General features: G+C 48.7%; 1 protein-coding gene across 9 annotated transcripts in view; it reads left to right on the top strand.

Annotated features, from left to right (window-relative positions):
* The window catches only part of PPP6R3 (protein phosphatase 6 regulatory subunit 3), a 110592-nt gene that overhangs the window by 79035 nt on the left and 8395 nt on the right, over positions 1 to 23162 (top strand). For 4 of the 9 annotated variants that reach the window (XM_039840634.1, XM_039840633.1, XM_039840626.1 and 1 more), the window contains 9 exons: positions 839 to 924; positions 5059 to 5145; positions 9893 to 9990; positions 11520 to 11574; positions 12423 to 12553; positions 16383 to 16504; positions 18913 to 19066; positions 20369 to 20475; positions 21883 to 22033. In XM_039840634.1, the coding sequence (XP_039696568.1) occupies positions 839 to 924; positions 5059 to 5145; positions 9893 to 9990; positions 11520 to 11574; positions 12423 to 12553; positions 16383 to 16504; positions 18913 to 19066; positions 20369 to 20475; positions 21883 to 22033 (991 nt within the window). The remainder of the gene's footprint in view (positions 1 to 838; positions 925 to 5058; positions 5146 to 9892; positions 9991 to 11519; positions 11575 to 12422; positions 12554 to 16382; positions 16505 to 18912; positions 19067 to 20368; positions 20476 to 21882; positions 22034 to 23162) is intronic. The other 5 variants (XM_039840628.1, XM_039840627.1, XM_039840632.1 and 2 more) reach the window with 5 other exon arrangements.

The raw sequence follows: 23162 nt of genomic DNA, 5'->3' as shown, positions 1-23162 counted from the left end.
GTTTTATGTTCTTACCCGGGAGAATGGCCATGTGTGTGATTGTTTTTTAGATCAGTCTTTGTTTTCCGGAAGTTGCTCGCCAGGGGCTGCATGAGGGTGCGTGCACGTGTTTAAACCAGAATTGTCAGGCGACAACTCTACTGAGGCCTCCGAGATGATAGCTGTAGTTGCACTTTCTCTGAAAAGTGTTTCTGTATTCTTTCCTTTAAAATTTCTCTAGAAGGTAGACTTTGAGTGTTGCATTCATGTATTCATGTGTTGGCTTATGATACAGAGATTTAGGAAACAGTATTTTTGCGCAATTTAAAAAGCCAGCCTGGGTTCCATAGAAATTCTTTGGCGAGATGCCAGTCAGGGTACCTCAGGAAAATGTGTGGGGCTGACATCTGCAGCATTTCCTAAACTCGCACGGCTGTGGAAAAAGCATCACCCCTGAGAGAGAGACAGAGACAGAGACAGAGACAGAGAGAGAGACAGAGACACACACACAGACACACCATCCCATCCCCCCCGTGAAGACTTGGTACCTCGCAGGAGAGTTTATTGGAAATAGTCACATTTTCCGGGTTAAGTTTTTAACCAAAAGGTTTTTAAAAAACTTCTTAAATTCATAGCTTCTAAAGGCTCTCGGCATTGAGCATAGACTTGGAGTGGGGGGAGCTGGTTCTGGTTCCTGGAAGTCCTGGGGACCAGGCCGCGCGAGTCCTTACAACTCGGTCTCTACGAGTTCGCCTTCGAGGGGACGGCGCCCTCTCATGTTGCCTGTCGATCGTGTTTGTCTGCGTCTGCGTCTAGGTCACTGCAGTGACGATGCTTTTCTTCTCTTTTCCCTCTGAAGGTCTTCCAGACGCAGTCAGGGAGCGATGGGAGTCGTTCTGCACGAGCTCCTTAGGAGAAACTAACAAGAGGAACACGGTGGATCTAGTAGGTTTCACGCGGTTACGTTTCTATGATTTCAGGGCTCTTAGCCTCTGCCCGTTTATTCAGGAAGGCGTGAGAGATCTTCCGTTTGCCCCAGTGATTGTGGGTCAAGGAGAAGTCTGTTTCTTTACCAGCAAGAGAGGTCAGTGTTCAGTTTTCTGGCTAATTTGCCTAGATAATTGCTAATTCCGGCCTGGGTTGACAAAGGGACACAGAGAAATCACTGACGCCTACTTCGCCCCATACTTAGTTCGTTGTCCTCAGTGCCTGGCCCCCCAGCACTTCAGCAGACAGCAGAACAGCTTCTAGTCTTCCTGCTACTCTTTGGGGTTTGTCGCCTTCTGCCTCAGATAGCCCTGGGTGGTCAGAAAATCCAAACATTTCTTTGGATATTTTCTAATGTTATTGAGTTGGGTTGACCCTTGCTTTATAATTGTTCCCAGTGGGTGAAATTTTGTAGATGCCTTTGAAACTCCAGCTTTAAAGTCTTTTAACAGAATGGTACTTTTAGCCAGGGAATGATGGCATCGATAATACCTTTTTAAATTATATTGGATTTTGGAATGCATTCTTCTTCTTTTTTTTAACATACTCTTTTAAGGTGAGTATTGCTTTTGTTTTGAACGACGTGGAAAAGCCTTTTCTTTCTTAAGCACGTCCCAGCTAATATTCGAGGTGGTGGCCTTGACTCCACATGACAGTAGATGTGTCAGGCATTTAATTCTGCACTTGAAATTCAGCAGCTGCAGTCTTGCATTTCTAATAAACAGTAGCACCTCGATTGTTAGGCAGTCACGTGTGTCCAGTCTCATCTGTCTAGAGCAGAGTTCAGAAGCAAGAGGGAAACAGGCTGAGGCAGCTACAGAGAGGTCACTAGGGCATCCTGAGTCACACCCCTGAAGGGCCCGTTGCCTCCTACTTCGTAGATTGTCTAACAAATTTGGTTATCTTTTTCCAGACTCTTGACAGATTGGTGGGGTAATGGCTTGTTAAGGTGGGTATAATGATAGACTTAGTAGGTGTGAGGAGTTGGGGGAATTGTGAAGTTAAGAAATGACTCTAAGAGGGCACCTGTGTGGGGCCATTTAATGAAAATAGATCGGACGGCCCTCATTATCTTAGTGTGCTGTATCCCAACAGAGAAACGCATTCATGCTGACGGCCCGGAGTCATCAAGGAAGGATTAAGTAATTTTTAACGAATATGTTACCCACTGTAAATTGTTTTTTCCCCAAACTGGTTAAAATTCTGGATAATCAGGGTTTTATCGCAGGGTGAAATTGTTCTCTCACACTGTTAATTTTAGAGGCCTCTAGGTCGATTCCTTGTTAAGAATGTAGGCAAGGTGATCTCCTTTAAGGAATTTTTATCTTCTTTCTGTTTATGAAGGAACATTTAGGAATATTCTCATTTTGATTGGGAAACTTCTTTGAAAATTATCCGTTGATTGACTTCTTAGGTAGAAGTAAAAAAAAAAAAAAATGTCCATTTAACTTATCAGGAATTTTTCAAAACTTTATCTTTGGTAATTCTAGCAGATTTTTCTTATGAGCAGTCCTGTAGAAAGGACTCCATTGCAATTCAGATAACACCCGGCTGCTTCGCGGGGCACTGTCAGCCACCTGGCGTGTGGCTGCGTAAACGCTGTGGCGTGAGGGCGTGCTGGCAGGTTAGCGTCAGACACCTGTAGGCACCCCAGAAGGAGCGAGGGAGAGAGCAGGATGTGAGCTCTGAGGGGCTCTGCAGGCCAGACTCCAACCACTTCTAGTCCCCAGCAAGCCCCTGGGGGTGTGACCTTACTGCGATGAAAAGCCTTTAGATTGGGATCTGAAAAAAGTGACATAATGTGCATTTAGAACGACCATCGTGGCTGCTGGATTGAGAACAGACTGATAGTGGGGCCAGAGGTAGAAGCAGAGAGATGGGCGAGCTGCCTGGTGCAGCGTTAATCCAGACCAGAGGCCGAGGGGCCGGCCCCAGGCGGCGCCGTAGAGTCATGCGCGGCGGTGCGGCGCGGGTTGTGGCTCAGTAGCGTGGACAGAAGAAACGCGACGACGGAGGTTTCAGCCGGGGAGGCAGAAGGGCGGAAGCGATGCTTGCCGAGCTGGAGATGCCGCGCAGCAACGCGCTGAGAGTGTCGATCAGGGACTCGGTGGCAGGCGCGTCTGCGCAGTGAGTGCTGGGGTTCCAGTTAGCAGATACCCCCTACCCGGTCCTTTTAGCTCATCTTATTAAATCAGAATCACCACACCTTTCAGTAACGTAATTACGGAGGTGTGCATGTACTGCGTTACTACTAATAACTTTCTAAAGCAGTAGATTTTCTTTTTGGAGAAAAAAAATTATTTTCAATACCTCCCCGAGTGGCTTTGAGGGTTCCAGGGAAGGAGAATGTATAGAGGGATCCCAGTGTCTGGCACATAGTGATTGCTTGACAAAAGCTAGTTTGTCGTCTTTAATTATTGAGCTGATAAAATCGTGTTTTGTAGCAAAAAGTACAAGCACGAATGAGGATACATGTACCCCGTTCAAACTTAGACAACAAGACATGCCAGGAGCGGCCACCCCTTTTTTTGTTCTCTTACTTTGTCACCTGCCTTGCTTTTTGAATTGTCTTCTGATCTGTGCCCCAGCATAGGGTCACGCCCCTCAAACACACCGGTTTAATCTGACTAGCCTGCCAGCCCAGCAGCCCAGAGCAGCTCAGAGTCCGCTGCAGTGGAACTGCTTGAACTGCCCTCGGTAGCAGCGGCCCGTGAGGTGCCAGCTGCCATGACCAAGCAGTATTCTGCCGCCCTGCTTCGGCGTGCTGGCCGGGCGCTCCTGGAACGTCCCATCGCCACGTCTTTCCCCACTAACTCACTAACGCTGCGACTGACGCAGGCAGGTTCCCTTCACCCGTCACAAACGCTGCCTCCGATTTCGTCAGGCCAGATTCTAAATTAGGGTGAGAGCGCGTCATCTAGGCCTTAGGGAGGACGGAGAGGGAATGAATTGGAAACGCTGGTTTATTCACGCGGCTTAGTGTCTCCGCCAAAGATGTTCAGACAGAGAGAAGCGGATTAATTTCATTCAGGCCGTGATTTACTCAGATTTTCACACGCCGTACCACACACCAGACCTATTTAGATTCTGGAAGAAGTGTTAGAACGTCACAGAGCAGACCTGGCCAGTTTCCGTGACTCCAGGCTGTTCAGTACAGCATCACTGTGTGGCAGGTAATGGCCACTTACGTGCTCCCCCGAGGACGTGGTCTCCACCCAAAACACTTCTACGGAAAGTACAGGAAGAGTAATTCAGAAAATGCAGTAGTGTAAGTGACCCTCAGAAGTTTTGTGCCGGGTTCTGGAGCATACACACTCCTCCTATTTATTACTTGCCGTAGAGCAATCGCTGCTGTTAGTGCTGTGCTGAGTCATTCGTGTATCTTCATTTCTACTGTTAATGCGTTTCCCCTAATATTGTTTGATGTTTATGAATTAATAAAAATCAGTTACCATGAATCGGTGAGTAGTTCATGTTTGTGTTTTTGCTTAATTAATGTGAGTTAGTTGTAAGTTCTGGGGGCGGGGGGTGCATTTTAAGGGGCATTTGGGGTCTTTTAGGGGCAGGGGACTATTGACTCAAGTCATAGCACTTATGGACATCGTTTTTCTTAGAGTGGGCAGGAAATGCAAGAATTCAAATTGAAACGGTTATATTTAAACCTGATCTTTCTAATGGTTCATTAGTAATCCCTGGAAATCGCAGTTTTAGCCTTCAGGCTTGGCACATATAAATTATTTTTATATTTCATCTGAGCCATTCCTTCTACCTTCCCTTTGTGAACGTTTAATTGGAGTCATTATCAAAATCGCTCGAACAGAGTAACCCATCTCCTACCTGTTTTCTGGAGATGTTAGTAATGAGGAGTCACCACCAGTGGGCGGCAGAGGGCAGGAAGCCAGGCCATCTGGCTGAGCCTCGTGCGCTCTGCAATCGCGGGCAGATTTCACAATTTACCTGTTAACTGAGTTCTGTTCTTGCTGTTGTTACACGTTGAGAGAAAAACTAAATGTGATTTTTCCATTAAAATGCTGATGCAAATGTCCAAAACGTTTCTCTGTTAAATAGTCTTTTACATTTTTATGCATATAGGTTACAACCTGCCATATTCATTCATCCAGTGATGATGAAATTGACTTTAAAGAAACGGGTTTCTCACAGGATTCTTCTTTGCAGCAAGTGAGTCATGCCTAAAGCTTTGCTTTTGTTTTTATTTTAAATGCTTAGTCCAGTTGCAATTTATGAATCAGTTTTGGAGTCAGACAATGTATTAGGATGGGGTTCGGGGCTCATTGGTAGGAAAAGCATGTAGGTAGACGTGTTGGGCACGTGAGAGTGAGGATGGTATTGATTACATTTCTAGGACGTGTTCCATGCCTGATACCGTGATGGGCTGGGTGGATTTTCAGGGGGTCTGAAGGAACGGGGTAGTTCAGGAAGCGTCTCAGGCGTGCTTGTCACGCGGACTTTTACAGCAGCTGAGTCGCTGTGGGCGAGAGCAACAGGAACGAGGCCTTTTAAATGTCGCTGAGAGTAACTTTCACAGATGTCCCTGAACCAAATGGCTTATGTGTTTCTAATATCTTTAAGGTCTGCTAAATTCAATTTCAGTTGAAGCAAATCATTGTCACCCTCCCTTCTCACCCCCAGATTTTTCTCCATATATCAGCTGCTTGTAAGGGAAGAAACAAGATATAAACATGTACTGATTTATCTCCCATTGGTGGTCTTTGGAGAGGTGACAGATGATTTCACTATCTCGACTGGGCATCAGGTATAGGAGCTAAAAGCAGAAACGCTCTTAAAAGTGACCAGCTCTTCATCTGGAGTCACCCTTAGTCAGGACCAGGTCCTGGCATGTCGGCCGCCCCGGTGTGGCAGCAGGCCGTGTGCTCGCCTTCCCGTCCGACACTGAGCGTTGCGTGGCTTCTTTTTCCTCAGTCTTTAAGCCCCATCTTTCACCAGGGCCAGGGCGAGGCTTCTGATGCCCATGTGGCCCTGTCACAGCTTTGGCACCTCAGGTGACCGTCCTGCTCCGGATAGGGCGAGCTAAGCAATTGCTTGGTTTTGATACTAAGGCAGTTAGTTTAACTCTCACATTTTCAAGATAGGTCTGAAGTAACGTTTCAGTCCTTAGCCAGCTTCTCGTTTGACACTTGACACTGGCCCTTGAAGCCAGCCTCCTGAGTGCAGGGGCAGAACGGCCACGGTGGGGCCTTCCCGTGGACCGCAGCACCTCGCTGCCACCCGGGGGGCCCTGCTCGCAGTCCTTTCACGACCCCAGAGCCCTCCAGTGCTGCCCCACGAGGCGCTTTGCCGGCAGCTCTTCTCTGTGCTGGCGCACCTGTGGAGACAGAGGTGGCCCCCTCTGCCCAGGACAAAGCCCCGCACCACCCACGGCTCCACCCGGCAGTGGGGCGTGATGGTGCGAGGTGTACCTGATCCAGGGGCTTCTGCACCTGTCGGAGTAGCTTTAAGAAAAGGAGCGCCCTAAATATCTAATGCTGAATAAGCTAATAAACATGGAGCTGTAGGCTCCTGATTTATCAGTCAAGGAGCGGCCGCACTTGGGTATCAAGTGCAGGTCTCCTTATTGGTCATGAAACCTGGTTCCAGGGTCATGGCCCCTCTGGGACAACTTCCAGACTCTATCTGGTTTGCCTGCTGTCGCTGTGCATGTGAAGCCATCCCAGCCCACAACTGCCTGAGTAACACAGCTCTCACTAGGCTTGGTTTCGTGGATTTTATCCGCTCTGTGTAACTCTCTAAAATTAGGAAAAATAATTGTTTTTTTCTGATTGACAGGCTTCTAGTAAACTGTTTCTTTGCATGTTTAAAACCAGTCATGGATCATTTTGAGAATAAGAAATATGTTCCAAACCTTTTTTCTTTTTCATTTGAGAATGCAAGTCTGGGTTAACCTATTCGAGTTCTTGCAGTTAGGTCTCACGTGGGTCAGGTCTGGAGTGTAGAGAGCGCAGGGCAGGTGATTTAATAAGGCTTCCAGACTACATCACCCGTGGGTTCATGTCAGGCTCAGGGAGTGCCCCACTGCGTGTGTACCCTGGCCCGTTCCCTTGTGCCTCCTGCCCCCTCCGGCGGCCTGTGCTCCAGTGTCCGGCTCTTCCTCCTCGCATCCTCTCATCCCTGCCTGGCGGAGATGCGGGTGGGGGGCGGGGGGCGAAGCCACAGATGGGCTCTAGCGGACAGGGAGTTTTGGTCACCCAAGGGCACCACCAAAGAGATTGGCTTAACAAAGCAGTGGGTGTGCTCCTCAGTGACTTTGGACAGGCTGACAGTTCTGGAAAGTGTGGGCTTGCTTTTTTCTGTTCCACGTTTTTGTTTTGTTTAGGTAATTAAAAGATTTTAATAATTACACAGCCGTATGGTGCTTTCCAGACTTGGCTTTCTCAGTGTCCAAAGCACTTTTACGTAGCTTTAAATAGAATCCATTTGCAGCCTTCACTTATGTGGGTTTGTGGGTTTAGCAGGCCTTGGCGGCTTTATTAGTAAAACTCGGGTTTGAAACCTGAAGTTCTTTGCCAGGTCGTATCTTCCTAGAAACTGTAATAGATTTAGCACTAACGAAGACTACAGTTTATCTGTTTTCTTTAACTCTGTTGTTGCACAGAGGTTAACTGTGTCAGTTGCTACATATCTTAATAGGTAGATGAATGCAAATGCATGTGTACATGTGTATGTGTGTCTACGTGTGTGACTGTACAGCTGCCTCTCTGTCCATGGGCTCCACGTTGGCGGATTCAACCGGCCGCTGATCGAAAATATTCAGAAAGAAACGTTATGTTGTTGCCAATGTATATACTATGTAACGAGGCCTGCAGTGGGTCTGTACTGAACAGACAAGAGTTTTCAGTCGTTATTTCCTAACAAATATTTACATAGTATTTACATTGTATTAAGTATTATAAGTAACCTACAGATAATTTAAAGTATATGGGAGGATGTGGGTACTTTATATGCAAGTACACAGTCATATAAAAGGAACTTAAGCATCCTCGGATTTGGGCATCTGAGGGGGGTCCGGGACCAACACCCAGTGGATACGGAGGGGCGACTGTGCGTGCACATGCGTATGTGTTCACACACACACTTACAATACGTTTAGTATTTGCATTCTGTTTATGAAGCAGTTAAAGTATCGTGAAGCATTAATAGGAACACTTTGGGTAACATTTTTTCCCTTTTACACCCCAAAGATTTACAATATCTCTAGAAGTACAAAAAAACTAAAGGAAAGAAAGAAGAATGGAGAGGGAGCCTCTCCCTCGTGTGACCAAATTCCTGTTCTCTCAGTAAACTCAGAGCCTGGCCTGCGTGGCTGCTCAGAGGCCGCCTTCGGGGCTCTTCCTTGCTGGAAGCTGCCAAGCATTCGTTTTACCTTAAGCTAAAGCTGCGATCCGGAGGGGCGGTTCTTTCTTTCCGATTTAACAAACGTGAATGCTACGTATCGTGATTCCCATTCACGTGTCCACAACTCAGCCCAGCTTCGCAGAGCTTTTGCCTCCACTTCTGTCTTCAGCCAGATTCCCGCAGCTCAGCCCGGGTGCACCTCGCTCACGGTGCTTGGCGGGGCTGGCCCCAGGCCCCGGTGCTCATGTGATATCATCCCCGTGGGCAAGAAAGGGGGCAGCGTGAGAGTGGGAGTGGGCATCCCGACTTAGAGAAAAGTGAGATTTTACGTTCTCAGTAAACTAGATACAGCCTTTTTCAGACCTACAGAAAAGATGCCTTCCAAAGCCAAATATAAGGTGTGTTTATAAAGCATCCGTGACTTGGATTATCCATGCCATAATTCCCTGCCACCAGAATGAGTCGTCAGGAAGGGGAGGTAGGGGCACGTCCGCAGCAGGGCTGCGTCCGTGGCTTCCGCTCAGATGGAGAACCACAGGGACGGGGCTATAACTTAGCCACAGCTGCCCCCTCCCAGCAAGTGGCCTTGGGAGTGACGCCTGCAGTCAGCCACCACGTGCTGCTCGTGTCCCTTGTGTGGGGCTCTCCTGCAGGAAAGGGCCGTCTCCTGTCCACAGCTCTGTCCCTGGGCGGCACACACATTGTTATTTGTCTCCATTTTTATCGTTTTGGGTAAAACTGGCAGGACATGGCTCATCTTCTTGTGTTCTCTGCCCTCGACTGGCAACGGAGCACACATCCCCGACTCCACCTGCTCCCTGGGCCTGCTCGTTCTTTTAAATTAGAATATCGACTTTTTTGTGGAGTCCATTGTAACATTCCCCCCATTTCTCACCTAAGAAAACCCAAGCGGGCTTTAGAATGGTGTAGGAAACCAGTATAGGCTTTGCGGGCTGATTTCGGACCAGTGTTAAAACTGTCTGTCCTCCCTCTCAGGTAGGTGAGACAGAAGTTACTTTTATACTCTTCTCAATCTCTAAGACTTAAATCTCTTTTTACAAAAATAAAGTGTCCCCGAACGTTGTGTTTGTAGAGTCGTGATGGTGATTCTTAGTTGCTGTGCTGGATTGGGGGTGGGGAGATGCCGAGAGGGAGGGTGGGGGTCCCCACTTGTTGGCTCTTCAGGGTGAGGTTGGTTGTGTCCAGAGGTAACTGGTAGACTGTATAATTTCAGACCGTCACATGTCACTTGATCACATCTCGAACTAGACAACCCAAGCCTCTCTAGAGATAATTTGCAATAGAGAACAGAGCGGTCACTTAACATTTCTTACAATGACACGCGCATTCGAATGACTCGTGGACAAAATTCCAAACATTTCCTGTTTTGGGTAAATTGTGTCTGAAATTATTTGATTTTTTTTTAGAAAACACACCAACTTTTTAAGCCCTATGACTATATAAATATGATGATTTCTGGAACACAAATGGGCAAATAGTATGTAGAATGTCATTAGAATCATTATATCACTGTCACTGGTCCTGGGGTTGCCAGGCCTTTTCTGATTATCAGATGCAACAAATGACGTCCAATTTTATTGACCAGTTTGGCTTCAACGATGAGAAGTTTGCAGATCAAGATGACATTGGCAAGTGAGTATATTTTTTCCTGTTTTTATAATTCTCTTATACTCCTGCTCTTTGTGGCACATTGTGTGATTTTCCTGGATTCTTGAAGGAACTTGCGCTCTGAGTCGGGAGGAACCTGCCTCCCAGGTGTCTCTTTAGTTTCAGCCTGTCCTGCCCTGGAGCCAAGTGGAGATCATGGTGTCTCCCACTGAGAGGGCTTGCTTCTGGGCTTGGCCTCTTTCAGAGAGGCTTATTTTTTACTAGGTTTAGGAGCTTAAGTCATGTTCTTCTCTTGGCATGTTGCCCAGTGTGACTCCCTTGTGAGCTACCTGGTGAGAGCAGCCTGCACTTACAGCGCATAGTGAGGTGCCCTCGTGTGGCGGGGCAGGAGCAGCCCCACCCTGGATGACTTCTCTTTCCCAGGCGACTCACAGTAAGGCAGAGTTAGGTTTTGTGCAGGAGCAGCAGTCAGGGTCAGAGGAGCTCAGGAACAGGAGTTATTGGTGCTCTAGAGAACTAACGAATAGAAGATGTGGGCGACCCACAGACGTGAGCACGGGCGGTCTGGCATCTGACCTTGGGAAGTGAGAGGTGTTCACAGATCAGGTGTCAATGTGAGGGATAGTGTGGCTCGTTGAGGACAGAGTTTGGAGTGTTGGACGTCTGCTCTCGTGGGACTGCCTGACGCCCATGAATATCCGGTACCTGTTATGGTTCCTCCAACAGTTTGTTGAGCTACAGCCGATGGTGGCTGTTGTGTGTCACAGGTGCAGTTTAGGCGTGGGAGAAGCTAACCGACTTCCGGCACACGGGACCGCAGGCTGCACTGTCAACAGCAGGGGTCAAAGGCTGTGTCAGCAGCCCTGAGAAGCAGCTCACTGAGATCCAGAGAGAGCAAGGACGGCCCCCAGGGCTGCTCACACCGGCACCCGCAGGCCCTCCACGTGGCATCTCAGCACTTGCCTGTTTGGACTCTCAGTAAATGTCACTAGTTAGGAAGCCACACTATCTTTAAAACTCGCATGGGTACTTGGGATAAGATTGACTAGAACAGGTCTCTAAGAATGATACACTAGCCCCACCTACTCAGATATTCTGTTTATTAGGCTATAAATTTTTTACTGCCTACTTTCTTCCTGATTAGGCCACGTTAGAGCGTAAGGTTTGAGGTGTCTGTATTTGATGTGTGCGTTGGGTAGACCTGGAGGAAGCTCGGTGCCTGACAGCTTTCAGTGTGCTCTTCCATGTTTTGACGGTCTCCTTTGCGAATAACCCTTTACTTGATTATGGAGCCGTGGTTGTTGCCGTGGACGTGAAAAATCTTTTATAGACAGGACGTCTTTGAGGGTGTGTCTATCGTGTCTGAAAAGGCTTCCATTCCAGCCTTCCCATTTTATACACATTCCTTAATACCAAGGGAGGTATTATTTAATACAAGCAGGATTTTGTTTTTTAACTTAGAGATTTTAACAATAGCGTAAATATTTTAAATTTGCAAAATGTCACTGTTTCTGTGAGTCTGTAGATAACTATTCCTACACTTTTGTTTACAGTGTTTCTTTCGATCGGGTCTCAGACATCAACTTTACTCTCAATACAAACGAAAGTGTAAGTATCAGTGTTTCCTGTCGTGAGCAACAAGGCCAACGAGAGACGGACAAGTGGGTGCTGGGTGCGTGGGGGCCGCCATGGGTGCTGGGTGTGCTGGGAAACCTCTGAGGCGGGGTTTCTTCGGCTCGCATGAGCTGCCTGCCCCTGCGGGCACGGGCGCTTGCACACTGGTGTAAGATGTGGCAGGGCCGATTGAACCAGGGCCACTTGGGACTGCGGTGTAGACGCTGAGCTTCACAGAGCGCAGTGGGACTCCGGCCTGCCGCCTCTCAGGTCTGCCATCTGTCCACAGGAGTGACACTTGGGCTCGATCAGGCCAGCGCTCACCACCGGGCGGTTTCGAAACGCCCGTCAGCTGCACCGAGCGATGCTGGACCAGTGCCGCTCACTCGTCAGGAGCGGGCATGGCCTGCATCCGTGTGCCGATGGGCAGGAGGGACCGTGGCTTTACTGGCCGACGTGGTCGGTGGAGCGTGCTGGGCAGGGCAGTGGGCGCTCCTCGCCACCGTGGGACTGGGGAAAGCCGGGAGGCAGGGTGCTCCTGCTCAGACAGCGCTGGGCGGGCAGAGAGGCTCGGGGAGTCACATGGTGCTTTTACCAAACGAAAGTGCGTCGGGGGCGGTCTCGGCTCCGTGTGCTAGCTCTGAATTCGGTCGTGTCGGGCACCTTTTTGGTGTCCCTCACATAGAAGCTGATGCTAGATGGTCATGTTTTGTCTTGGCATGTGTGATGGAGCATCATCTTCTAAAGGAAATGGAAGAATGCGATTTCCAGTGGTAACTTTCGGAGAAAATAACTAGATTTTTAAATTTGTTTTGTCTTCTCCCTCTCTCATTTTTATTCAGGGAAACATTGCCTTGTTTGAAGCATGTTGTAAGGAAAGGATACAGCAGTTCGATGACGGCGGCTCTGACGAGGAAGATATCTGGGAGGAAAAGCATATCGCGTTTGCGCCAGAATCCCAGAGGCGATCCAGGTGAAGGCTGGTTTGTTACCGCAGCAGTCACGCCCAGTGCGCATGCGAGCGGTTACTAGGAGAGGTGCATGGTGTCCTCCCCCGTGGAGGTCTTTGACCCGGAGACTGAAGCTTTTGTTGTGGTCATAAATGCCCAGGCTAACGGGCGTGAGTCGCCAGTGCCCCGTCTGCCGTGTGGCAGGAGAACGGATGGCCCCGGGCGCTCTGCTTGGCACTGCTGGAGGCGTTGAGACGTAGCTCAGGAAACGCGACGCGGCCTCTCGTGAGTGGGAAACGCGGCGGAGCAGTGTGGTCGCGCAGTGCTCTGGATCAGTGTTCCGTTACCGGTAGCGACAGCAGCCGCCGCGCTGTTTTGGTTCTTACGTATGAAAGTTGCCCCAGGGAGGGGAAAGTTTATCTAACTTCGGAGACAGTCGTGTCAATGAATACCCGTCAAAATCAATCCAGCCTCTCCCCACACCCCCGTCTCCATTTTTTTAAGTCTCTGTGACAAGAACCTAAACAGATTTGCTTCTGCACACCGGGTTCTCGCCGTCCGAGGGCTCATTGTCAGAATCTTCATCGTTGCGAGAACGACCGCCGAACTCTCATTTTTATTTCATTTATTTTAAATAATGTTCCCACGTGGCATGCAATTCAAAGAAAACAGCAGTCGGGGCAAAGTAAAGCTCCCTCCGCCCCCTTCTTCCCCGCCGGCCACTCCTCTCGCTGGACAGAGTGGGCCAGCGTCGCCCGTTCTCCGCGGGTCCAGGCAGGGGTGCCGTCCCTCCGAGGGCTGCTTCGCTCTCCTAGCTTAGAGCGTACCCGCCAGTGCTCGCCCAGTGAAGGCACGTTTGTCTCACAGCCCAGCGCTGTGACGGTCGTTCAGCCCGGCTTCTGTCTTTCACTCCCCCTTTGTCACCTTCTGCATATTGGTTGCTCTGGGAACGGGCAGCAAAAGACAAATGTCTTTTTGGCGATTATTTTTTCTTTTTTAATATAAAATGACCGTCAAACTTGTTTGTCACCATTTGCTATGAAATTTCGGTCCTCGTGTTGAGTGAAGTCACTAAGACCACATGGGCTCCGCTCGTGAAGAGGACTCGACAGTTGTGTGTGCATGCCGGTGACTGCTCGGGGTACACGGAGGGACTGAGAAGGGCAGAGAAGTGGGCAGATGTTTACACACTCGTCTGTGTCACTGACAAAACGACAGATGGAAATCAGTAAAGTTACAGAACACTTAAACAGCGCACCAGCCACCTTGACGACTGGACATTCACGAAGCACTCCACCCAATGGTAGCAAGATACACCTTCTTTTCAAGTTACATGACATTAAGTGAGACTATGTTTGAGCCATCAAGCATGTCTCCGTAAACTCCAAGGTTTTAAGACACAGTATGTTCTCTGACTCCAGCAGAATTAAGTTAGAAATAAGTTAACAGAAAGATCTCTGGAAAATCTCCAAATATGTGGACACTAGCACGCATTAAATTGTTTTAAGTTGAAAGAAAATCAAAACAAAGCATCAGAATTTAGAGGGTGCAGCTAAAAACACTTGAAGGATCATTTTTAGCACTAACTGCTTACTTAAAAAAAAAAATAAATCTCATCCATGACTTCAGCTTCCACCTTAAGAAACTAGAATGCAAAAGGAGAACAGTAGAGAAAATTATTGTAATCAAAAGTTGTTCTTTGAGATTAATGAAATTGATACATCACTAGACAGAATGATCAAGAAAAAGGAAGATATAAATCACATATCAGAAAGGAGAGGCAACATCACTATAGCTTTTATAGGTACCAAATAAAAGGAAAATAAAGGAATATTGTGAACAGCTTTATGCCAGTAATTCTGACAACTTAGATGATCTTTGATACAAAGTACCAGAGCTCAAGCAGAAAAGATTACCCGATGACTAGTCCTGTATCTATTAAAGAATTGGAATTTTTAGGTTAAAATTGCCCACGTACACCAAAAAACCTCCAGGCCCAGATGGCCTCTCTGCTGAATTCTATGAAATAGTCCAGGAAGAAATAATACCAGTTCTATACCAGAACTTCCAGAAAATTGAAAAGGAAGGCATAGTACCCATCTGATTCTCTGAGGCCACATCGGTGTACCCTGAAAGCTGACATTACAAGAACATCGACTCTCATGATGTTTTGCATTTACATTCATGAGAGTTAATTTGAAAATCAATAACCACGTGGCTGAATGCACATCTGTTCCTGATAGAATTCTCAGCAAACTGGAGCTAGAAGGGAATTTCTTCCACCTGATTAAAGTTTTTCCAGTAAACCTACCATTAGCATCATACTCAGTGGTAAAAGACTCAGTGATTTTTCCCTTAAGATCAAGAGCAAGGCAAGGATATCTCTTCTCACCATTGCTTCTCAGTATTGTGCTGGAGGTTCTAGCCAGGAAAAATAAAAAGCATCCGGATTGGAAAAGAAAAAGTAAAACTGTCTCTATTCGTAGACTGCATGACTGTCGATGTAGAAAATGTATTGGAATCTACAAGACTGCTGGAACAATTAAGTGGGCTGAGCGAGATTACACAATACAAGACGAATAGAATTGTTTCTGTGTACTGCAACAAATAATTAGAATTGAAATTACTAAGCAGTACTATTCATAGTAGCATCAAAATATTACATGTGTAGGGATAAATCTGACAAAGGATGTGCAGGACCCGTACACTGAAAATTACAGAACAGCTGAGCGAAACCAAGACTTGATAAATGTTTATGAATCGGAAGACTCAATATTTGTCAAGTTGCCAATTCTCCCCAGATTGGTCTAGATTCACTGCGATCCCAAACAGAATCGTAACAAGTTTTTTGGTAGCTATTGACAAGTCGATTCTTAAATTCATATGAAAATGCAAAGGACCGAGAAGAGCCAAAACGACTTTCGTGAAGCAGAATCAGAGGCCCAGCACTACCTGATTTCAAGACACAGCAATTAAGGCAGGGACCAGAGTGAGGGACAGGACCTCGTCGTGCACAGGTGTGTGGACACCTGGGTTTCCGGTAGAGTTGCTAAGGCAATTCAGTGAGAAAGGATAGGGTCTCAAACAAATGGTGCTAAACAATCTGACATCTGTATACAAAAAGATGAACTCGGTTCGTACCTCTTAGCATGTGTACACGTGAACTCAAAGTAGCTCATAGACCTACATGTAAAACTATGAAACTTAAACTAGAAAATCTTTGTGACCTTGAATTAGGAAAAGATTTCTGAGATGCAATATCCAAAATAGTATACGTAGAAGGAAAATGTCATTACGCTTGAATTTATCAAAATTAAACACTGCTCTTCAAAAGACACTATTAAGAAAATGAAAGTCCAAGGCATACGCTACGAGAAAACATTTGCAAGTCGTACGTCTAATCAAGGGCTTCTACGAGAGTATGTAAAGGACTCTCACAGCCCTCACAAGAAAAAGACAATAACCCGTTTTTTAAATGCACTAAAGATGTGGAAAGACTTCAGAAAGAAAATAGGCGAGTGGCAAATGAGCCCAAAGAAGCCCAGCCGCCGCCGTCACTGGGGAAATGCAATTAACAGCGCAGCCAGGTGCCTCCACACACCTGTCAGAAGGCACTTTCTAGTTGTTGTGACCTACATCTCAAAGCCATGCCCAAGTGGCAGAGCCCTGGTGGCTTAGGGCAGGATCAGGCAACACACCCGGAACAGAGACCTAACAAAGTGACAGTTGGGCGGATCTGAGCCAGTTGAAGCGTGATGTGATTTTTTTGTTGTTGGATGAACTTTAGGATTTTGTGGATTTAGCTAGTGCCTAATAGGCAGCATTAAATATTTTGGTCCCCTTTTTTCTTAGCTCGGGGAGTACGGACAGTGAGGAAAGTACAGACTCCGAGGAAGAAGACGGAGCGAAACAAGACTTGTTTGAATCCAGTAGCGCCAGCACGGAGGACAAGATGGAGGTGGACCTGAGTGAACGTATGTTGCCTTCTTCCATGTGCTTGTGTGTTGGAAATGGGCATTTTAAAAACGGGCCAACTGGTCTGCAGTGTCTAATAAGTTAAAACACGTGTAGTCATTTTGACCGGGCCCAGGGGAAGGAGCAAGTTACACCTCTGATGACAGTGTGCTCCTCATAGCACGGGGACCCTCTCTGTGAGCCTGCCTAGGGGACCCCGCAGTGTGACCCTCTGCATGCCGATGCAGGAAAGATGGGGAAGTCCTGCGAGTTGTAGAATCATGACTGCACTAGGCCAGAGGATACACCTTAAAGCTTAAACACTTTTAAATGGGTTTTCAGAGATTTTTATGGATCTTATAACTCTAAACCTTGTCCAGCTAAGGGCTTATTTATATGTCCTGCTACTTGCCAGGAAAACTTGCGTTAGCTGGCGTATTAAAAATGCTGTTAACTTCTGAGCGTTTCGGGTGAGGTTTTCAGGCATTCGAGTGTCATCCCTGGTGTCGGTGGAGCTGGGCACACTCGGATCGAAGGGCGGGGCGTGCGGCACGGACGCTAGTTCAGTATCGACGGCACGCAGGCCCTCGTGTGAGCCTCCTTGGCAGGACCTCCAGACGTGGACGGTCCGTGTCACAATCGAACAGATGCGGGACCTGGACTTGGGGAAGTTAAGTAACTCGCCCAAAGGCACAGGGAGGCCCGTCTTTAAAATGGGACCATTTCTGTCATACAGTTCCTTCTCAGTCATTTATCTCTCGCCGTCCCCCACACACGTGGCAGATTCCCTAGCCTAGCGTCCCTTCCTTCCTTACAGCCTGATCCCCAGCTGTGATAGAAAATGTCTGAGAGGGAATGGTGGTTTCCACACCCAGCTTGTCCCCGGGCAGGGACTGGGGATTCAGCATAAGCACTGTGAAGGAAAAGCATGGTGTACACTGAGAGCAAATGACAGACCCAGTGTCATCTGAAGGGACACATCTCTGAGGAGGCGATGTTTAAACAGCTGTGGTCCAGACTTGGCTGGCAAGGCGGCATGGTCAGAGGGCACTGCAGACGGGAGGTAGCGTGCCCGCCGCCTCCCCCCGCCGCCGCCACGTGTACCCCATTGCCCTCGCCTCTGCAGTCCTGTGTCTGCGGGACCTAGAAAGGAAATAAGAAAACTCTACTCTCAAAACTTCACTTCTGACACCAGCTGTGCAGGTTCAGCAGAGTGCCTGTTCTTCAACGCTTGCCGGTACCCCACAGTTCAGCTCAGGCACTGTTTCCCTGTAGTTAGAGTCAAACCCTCCCCCACCACAGGTGAGGGCTCAGCCGCCCCCACTTCAGACAGCGGTCAAAAGGCCAGGCATCGGCGCTTGCAAGCAGCCGGCTGTAAAGCGGGAGTCCTGTGGCCTGTTTGGGTTCAGTTATTTCCTAATACAGGTCACAACTCAGAGAAGAGCATTACTTAATTACTATTGCCAATTATTACAAAGGATATTTTGAAGCATACAAATGAATAGGACAAGGTCTGGAAGAGTCCCGAGCATGGGAGCTTCTGTCCCCATGGAGTTTGTGATGCGTCACCCTCTTGTTCACCATCCCAGAAGCTCTGAACCCCTACAGCTGGGGTTTTTAATGGGGTCTCATTAAGTAGCTGTGATAGATTAAATCACTGACCATTTATGATGAGCTCAACCTCCAGCCCCTCTGCCTCCTGAAGGGTTGGGGGAGGGGAGTGGTGGGAATGGGGCTGAAAGTTCCAACCCGCTTTCCCCTGGCTAACAGCCCTCATCCCACCAGTCAGCTCTTAGCGCTTGTCAGCATACAAGAAGAAACTTAGGGCTTCAAGGGGTGGTGAGCAGAGACCAGACATGCACTTCTTACTGGGTCGGGAGGCCTTTCTGCTGTTTGTGCTAATAACTGGGGTGGGGGGGTGCTTTAAGAATATGAAGTGGGGCCAGATGTGGATCAGGAAGCATTATGGCTGTTTCCAACAGTTGAAAGCCAACAGATCCTTTTTTTAAGATAAACTTTTTATTTTGGAATAATTTTACATTTACAGAAAAGTTGCAGAGATGGTAGACGGAGTGGCTTCCTTCGCTCCTCTTGCTCCTGGTATTACTATAACCTTGGTACATTTGTCAGAACTAAGAAATCAACAATAGCGTATCTTACACCCTTACACCCTTGTGAGATTTTCTATGAGAAAAAATCTTAGAAGTGAGGAGTGCCAGGGGATCAGTGGAAACGCGATTTTGTAACAGGGTCGCTGTGACAAATGCCCTCTGAGCGACGGTGCCCCTGCCGGTCCCTTCAGTGGTACGGGCACCCTTTTCCGCCCACTCCCATCCATTTATCGCTGTGAACCTCTTTTTGAAAAATATCTTGTGTCACATTAAGCTATTAAAGTGTTCTCAAAACGAAATTCCTCCCCTCTTTCTAGCACCCAACTGGTCAGCCAACTTTGATGTCCCCATGGAGACGACCCACGGTGCTCCCTTAGACTCTGTGGGGTCTGACGTCTGGAGCACAGAGGAGCCGATGCCAACTAAAGACACAGGCTGGGCCTCGTTCTCAGAGTTCCCATCTTCCCTGAGGTGAGCACCTGCGCCGGCTCTCCAGACCCCCTGGGAGAGCCAGGCCATGTGTGCTTGTCGTCGACACTGTCGCCCTGATTTACTCCCATCCAGTGTAGTGCCTTAAACAAGATAGAAAACTCAGCTCGGGGGCATAGTGACACAGCTGCACGGTCATGACCACCCTCCCTCCTCGCGTCCAGGGCGAGCTGAGCGGTGGCAGACCAAACAGAGCAACCTGGGAAGACGTGGCCTCAGGAGCTGGCAGGATGCTGGAGCAGAGGGCATCTCCAAGGGCTTCTCTGGCCCCTCGGGGCTGTCTGGGAGGGTAACAGTAAGGGGCGGCTGAGGAACTGGCAGGCACCTCTGTGCAGGGCACCCTGGAACAGTGCGTGTGTCTCGAATTTGATAGATGGTGGACTCCTACATCCCTTGTAGCTAGTCTAGTGCCGTGAATTAAGGGGTGTGGCAGACATGCTGTCAGTCTCGTTATAGGTATTATTCTCAGTTGACAATAACCTGTCATTTTGGAATTTTCCTGAATAATGTCAGCATTTGAGTATTAACCATGGATTTCATGTCTCATTAGGCTTAGTTTGATTTGCTGAACACCGTTTCATTTTGTGTACTGAAAAAATTAACCTCAGCCATACTGTTTGAAAGACTGTTGCTCTACCTGTTCTAGCAAGTGATGTTTTTAAACAGTTCACAGGAAAGGATAGGAGGGTAAATGATGGAGAGCTAGCAGTTACCGTCTCGGAAGCCCAGAGAATACGCTGAAACCCACATGGCTTTATAGCAACTGTGGTGAGAGCAGTTAGCGAGCCATCATTCAGAGGCAGAAGTGAGGTTTGTGGAAAACGTCTCAGCGTCAGGAATTATTTCCCCATCTCTGCTCCAGCACGGGACAGTCACGTCACTGCCTCTTGCTCTCTGTGTCTTTTCATGAGTGGAGAATGTGTTGAAGCAGCGGGCTTCCCTTTCCCCCTCGGGCACAGCTCGGGTTTCTTATTCAGTATCTCGAAGAGGGCCAGGCCCTCCGGGCGGTTTGGTTCCAGATAAGTCGACGCAGTCAGTGCAGTTGATACTGTACTGTGACCGCCACTGCTCTCCTGCCCTGGGAGCCTGGCGATCATGGTGAGGCTGAGGCCTGGGCCGCCCAGGACTTGTCTGGAAACCTCTGAGAAGTCCCTGCATTACTGCCCCGCCGTCCACGCCGGGATCCGACTGCCCACGCCCTTGGGCCGAACCGCATTTTCGCAAGTCATGGAGACCGAGGGCTGTTAACCACTGCTGACATCTGAACTTTCTCTTTTCCAAAAGCACAAAAGATTCCTTGAGGAGTAGCTCTCCAGTGGACATGGAGACCAGCGCGGAGCCAATGGCCCCTCTGCCCACCAGCGTCGCTGCGCTGGCGGTGCAGCCGGAAGGTGGGTGCGAGTGCCAGACGCGGGGCCTGCAGCCTGTCACTTCGTTGTCGTTCAGGCTTTAACTCACGCTTAATTTTCTAGATCTGAAAAGCCGTCTCGGTGTGCATAGCAGATGCATAAAACCAGACACGACTCACGACTCTCGGGCTCAGGGGCCCAGAGGAGCCAAGAGCGGTGGGTCTGACGTGCACAAGCAGCTGGGGAAGAAAAGCTGTGTGTTCACCCCGGAACCACAGCGTGCTGGTCCTAGAAGGAGTCAGGGGCCTGAGTTCCCTGGGGTTCCGTCCTGTCAGTGTCCCCCGGGTAAACAGAGGCAGAGTTAGTCACGTGCGTTCCAGGCCTCCTGCACCCTGTCCTTTTGTCCTTTGGAATTTACTTTGCTAGAGCACACACAAGTGTCCGGGTGTGTTTCAGCCTGTGGGGCTGTTTATTTTCTTCTTACTTTTATGAACAGATTAAATTGTCACAGGGGGTTTAGTGGGTTGTCCCGTTATTCAAAATACGGACATCGTTCCTTGCATAGGCCTTGAACGGCCTTCAGCCCGATGACCAGGGCTCTGGGAGGTGGGGGCAGACATGAGGTATGTTGTTGGTATGTGGGGGGCACAAAGAAGGAATTCCTTAGCAAAAGAAACGTGGGTGCACGTAGAGGGCGCAAGAACCAAGGGGCAGGGAGAAGTAATGAAACCAGTACTAGTGCTGGTTTTATTTGTCATTCTATTCACCGTTTTATATAGATGACCTCATTTTATCCCTCAACAGTTCGACAGGTGGGTCAGCCACCCCATTTGCGGGTAAGGAAACTCAAGCCCAGGTTAGGTATCTAGCCCCAGCGGGCAGAGAGGCAGGAGCCGGCGAGGGGTGAGGCTGGGGTTTGAATTCAGGAAGTGTGGCTTCAGAGCCCAAGCTGATGACCGGCATACTGTGGGGCTCCCGATGATAGGAGAACAATAACCCACAAGGAACCACAAGAAAGCAACTTGAAAAAACAAGATAGACCCAAGGGGGACAACTGAAAGGAAAAGGACGCACGAGAACAGTGCAGCGGGTCAACCGTGAGCCGTGTCCTCGCAGATCGAAGCGGGGGAGGCCAGAATTTGTGGCCGCCGCCTCCGCTCTGGGCCGTGACACACTGGAGAGTACTGTGGGGAGCGGGCGGCATGGGCAGCCACGGAGCTCGGAAGGCTGTGGGCGATGCGCTGCTCCTGTGCCGAAGAAAACCCACACAACGCCTCCCCGGCGGGCGCTCTTAAGAGGCCCGCGCCCACCAGGAAGGGGCCCAGGTGACGCAGCGGACCAGCTCTTCACGTGGGAGCTCTTCCTCTGGGTGGCAGATCTGCACAGAAGAGGGTGACAGTTCTCATTTGGTCTTGGGACGGGTGACCATTGGCTGTGTGTACTTTTCAGTGCCAGGCAGCGTGGCCATGGAAGCCAGCTCTGACGGGGAGGAGGATGCAGAGAGTACAGACAAGGTAACTGAGACGGTGATGAATGGCGGCATGAAGGAGACTCTCAGCCTCACTGTAGATGCCAAGACAGAAACTGCGGTCTTCAAAAGGTAACCGGGGGCCACGTCGCACTGGCAGCTTCAGGTCGCCGGGAGGATAACGGGAGGGGCCTCAGACACCAGCATCTCAACCTGATTCACACGTGGTTCAGACGTCAGCCTGACATCTTTCTAGTATCTGTTAAATCTTAAGAGATGATGGAGAGTTTTGGTTCCAAAATGTGTGTGTGTGTCTGTGTGTGTCTGTGTGTGTCTGTCTGTCTGTCTGTCTGTCTGTCTGTCTCTTTCTGCCTCTCCCTTTCTCTTCTACTGCTTTTGGAGTCTCCCATGTTATGCTGTGACCATTTTTTTTTCCTGTATCAAAATTTTTGAAAAAAAATCACATCTGCTCCTGAAGTCAATTCTTTACCATGTGTCTGGGACATGTCTCTTTTCTTTTCTCCTCTTTTCCCCCTCTTCCTCCCCCTCTCTCTCTATCCTTGTCTTCCTCTCCCCAACTCCCTCTGTCCAGAAGACTATAGTTTAAGTCTAGCACATTCAAAATAACATGAGTGTAAAAACTTGACAAATCTTTAGTCTTCAGTCGTGGTAGAAATTGACTTGTATACAGGCTACAAGGCTCAGCCCATCAAAATCACTATCATATAGATCATTTTCTCCAGACCTAATGCAGTCGTTAGAATTCAGTAGCAAAATGATAGATTTTTTTTTTTTTTTAAGTAACCTTTTCAGCTCCCAAGTAGATGCTTCCCGCCTCACCGTGAGTTTTCTGCAAGACGCAGGCGGCGGGAGGCGGGAAGCAGCGGCAGGCTGATTCCACGTGCGGCATGACGCACGAAACGCTGGCATTACAAGCTGGCAAACCAAATCCAGCGGTGCGTGCTTAAATCGTGACCAGTGATGTATCACATAAATGTGAGGCTGTTGTGACATCGTAAAGATCACGGAAGGTAATTCACAGATAGATAAAAGGATGGAAACCATTTAGACCTTTAGTAGATAGGGGAAAGCATCTGATGAAAATGGAAGCCAGTAGTGGGTTTTTCACAGCCGAGGAATAGAAAGTGGCATCCTGCGACAGGCAAGTGTCTGCTGAGGAGCTAGAGCACACTGGACCCTTAGCAGGGAGCATTAGAAGCCGCCCCTCAGGGGCGTGTTGGACAGCAAGAGCCACCCTCAC

The sequence above is a fragment of the Pteropus medius genome, unplaced genomic scaffold, assembly GCF_902729225.1.
Source record: "Pteropus medius unplaced genomic scaffold, Ma_sr-lr_union100, whole genome shotgun sequence".
NCBI classification, from domain to species: Eukaryota; Metazoa; Chordata; class Mammalia; order Chiroptera; family Pteropodidae; genus Pteropus; species Pteropus medius.
Note: the sequence above shows the minus strand (reverse complement) of the source record. Positions and strands in the feature narration are given on the sequence as shown.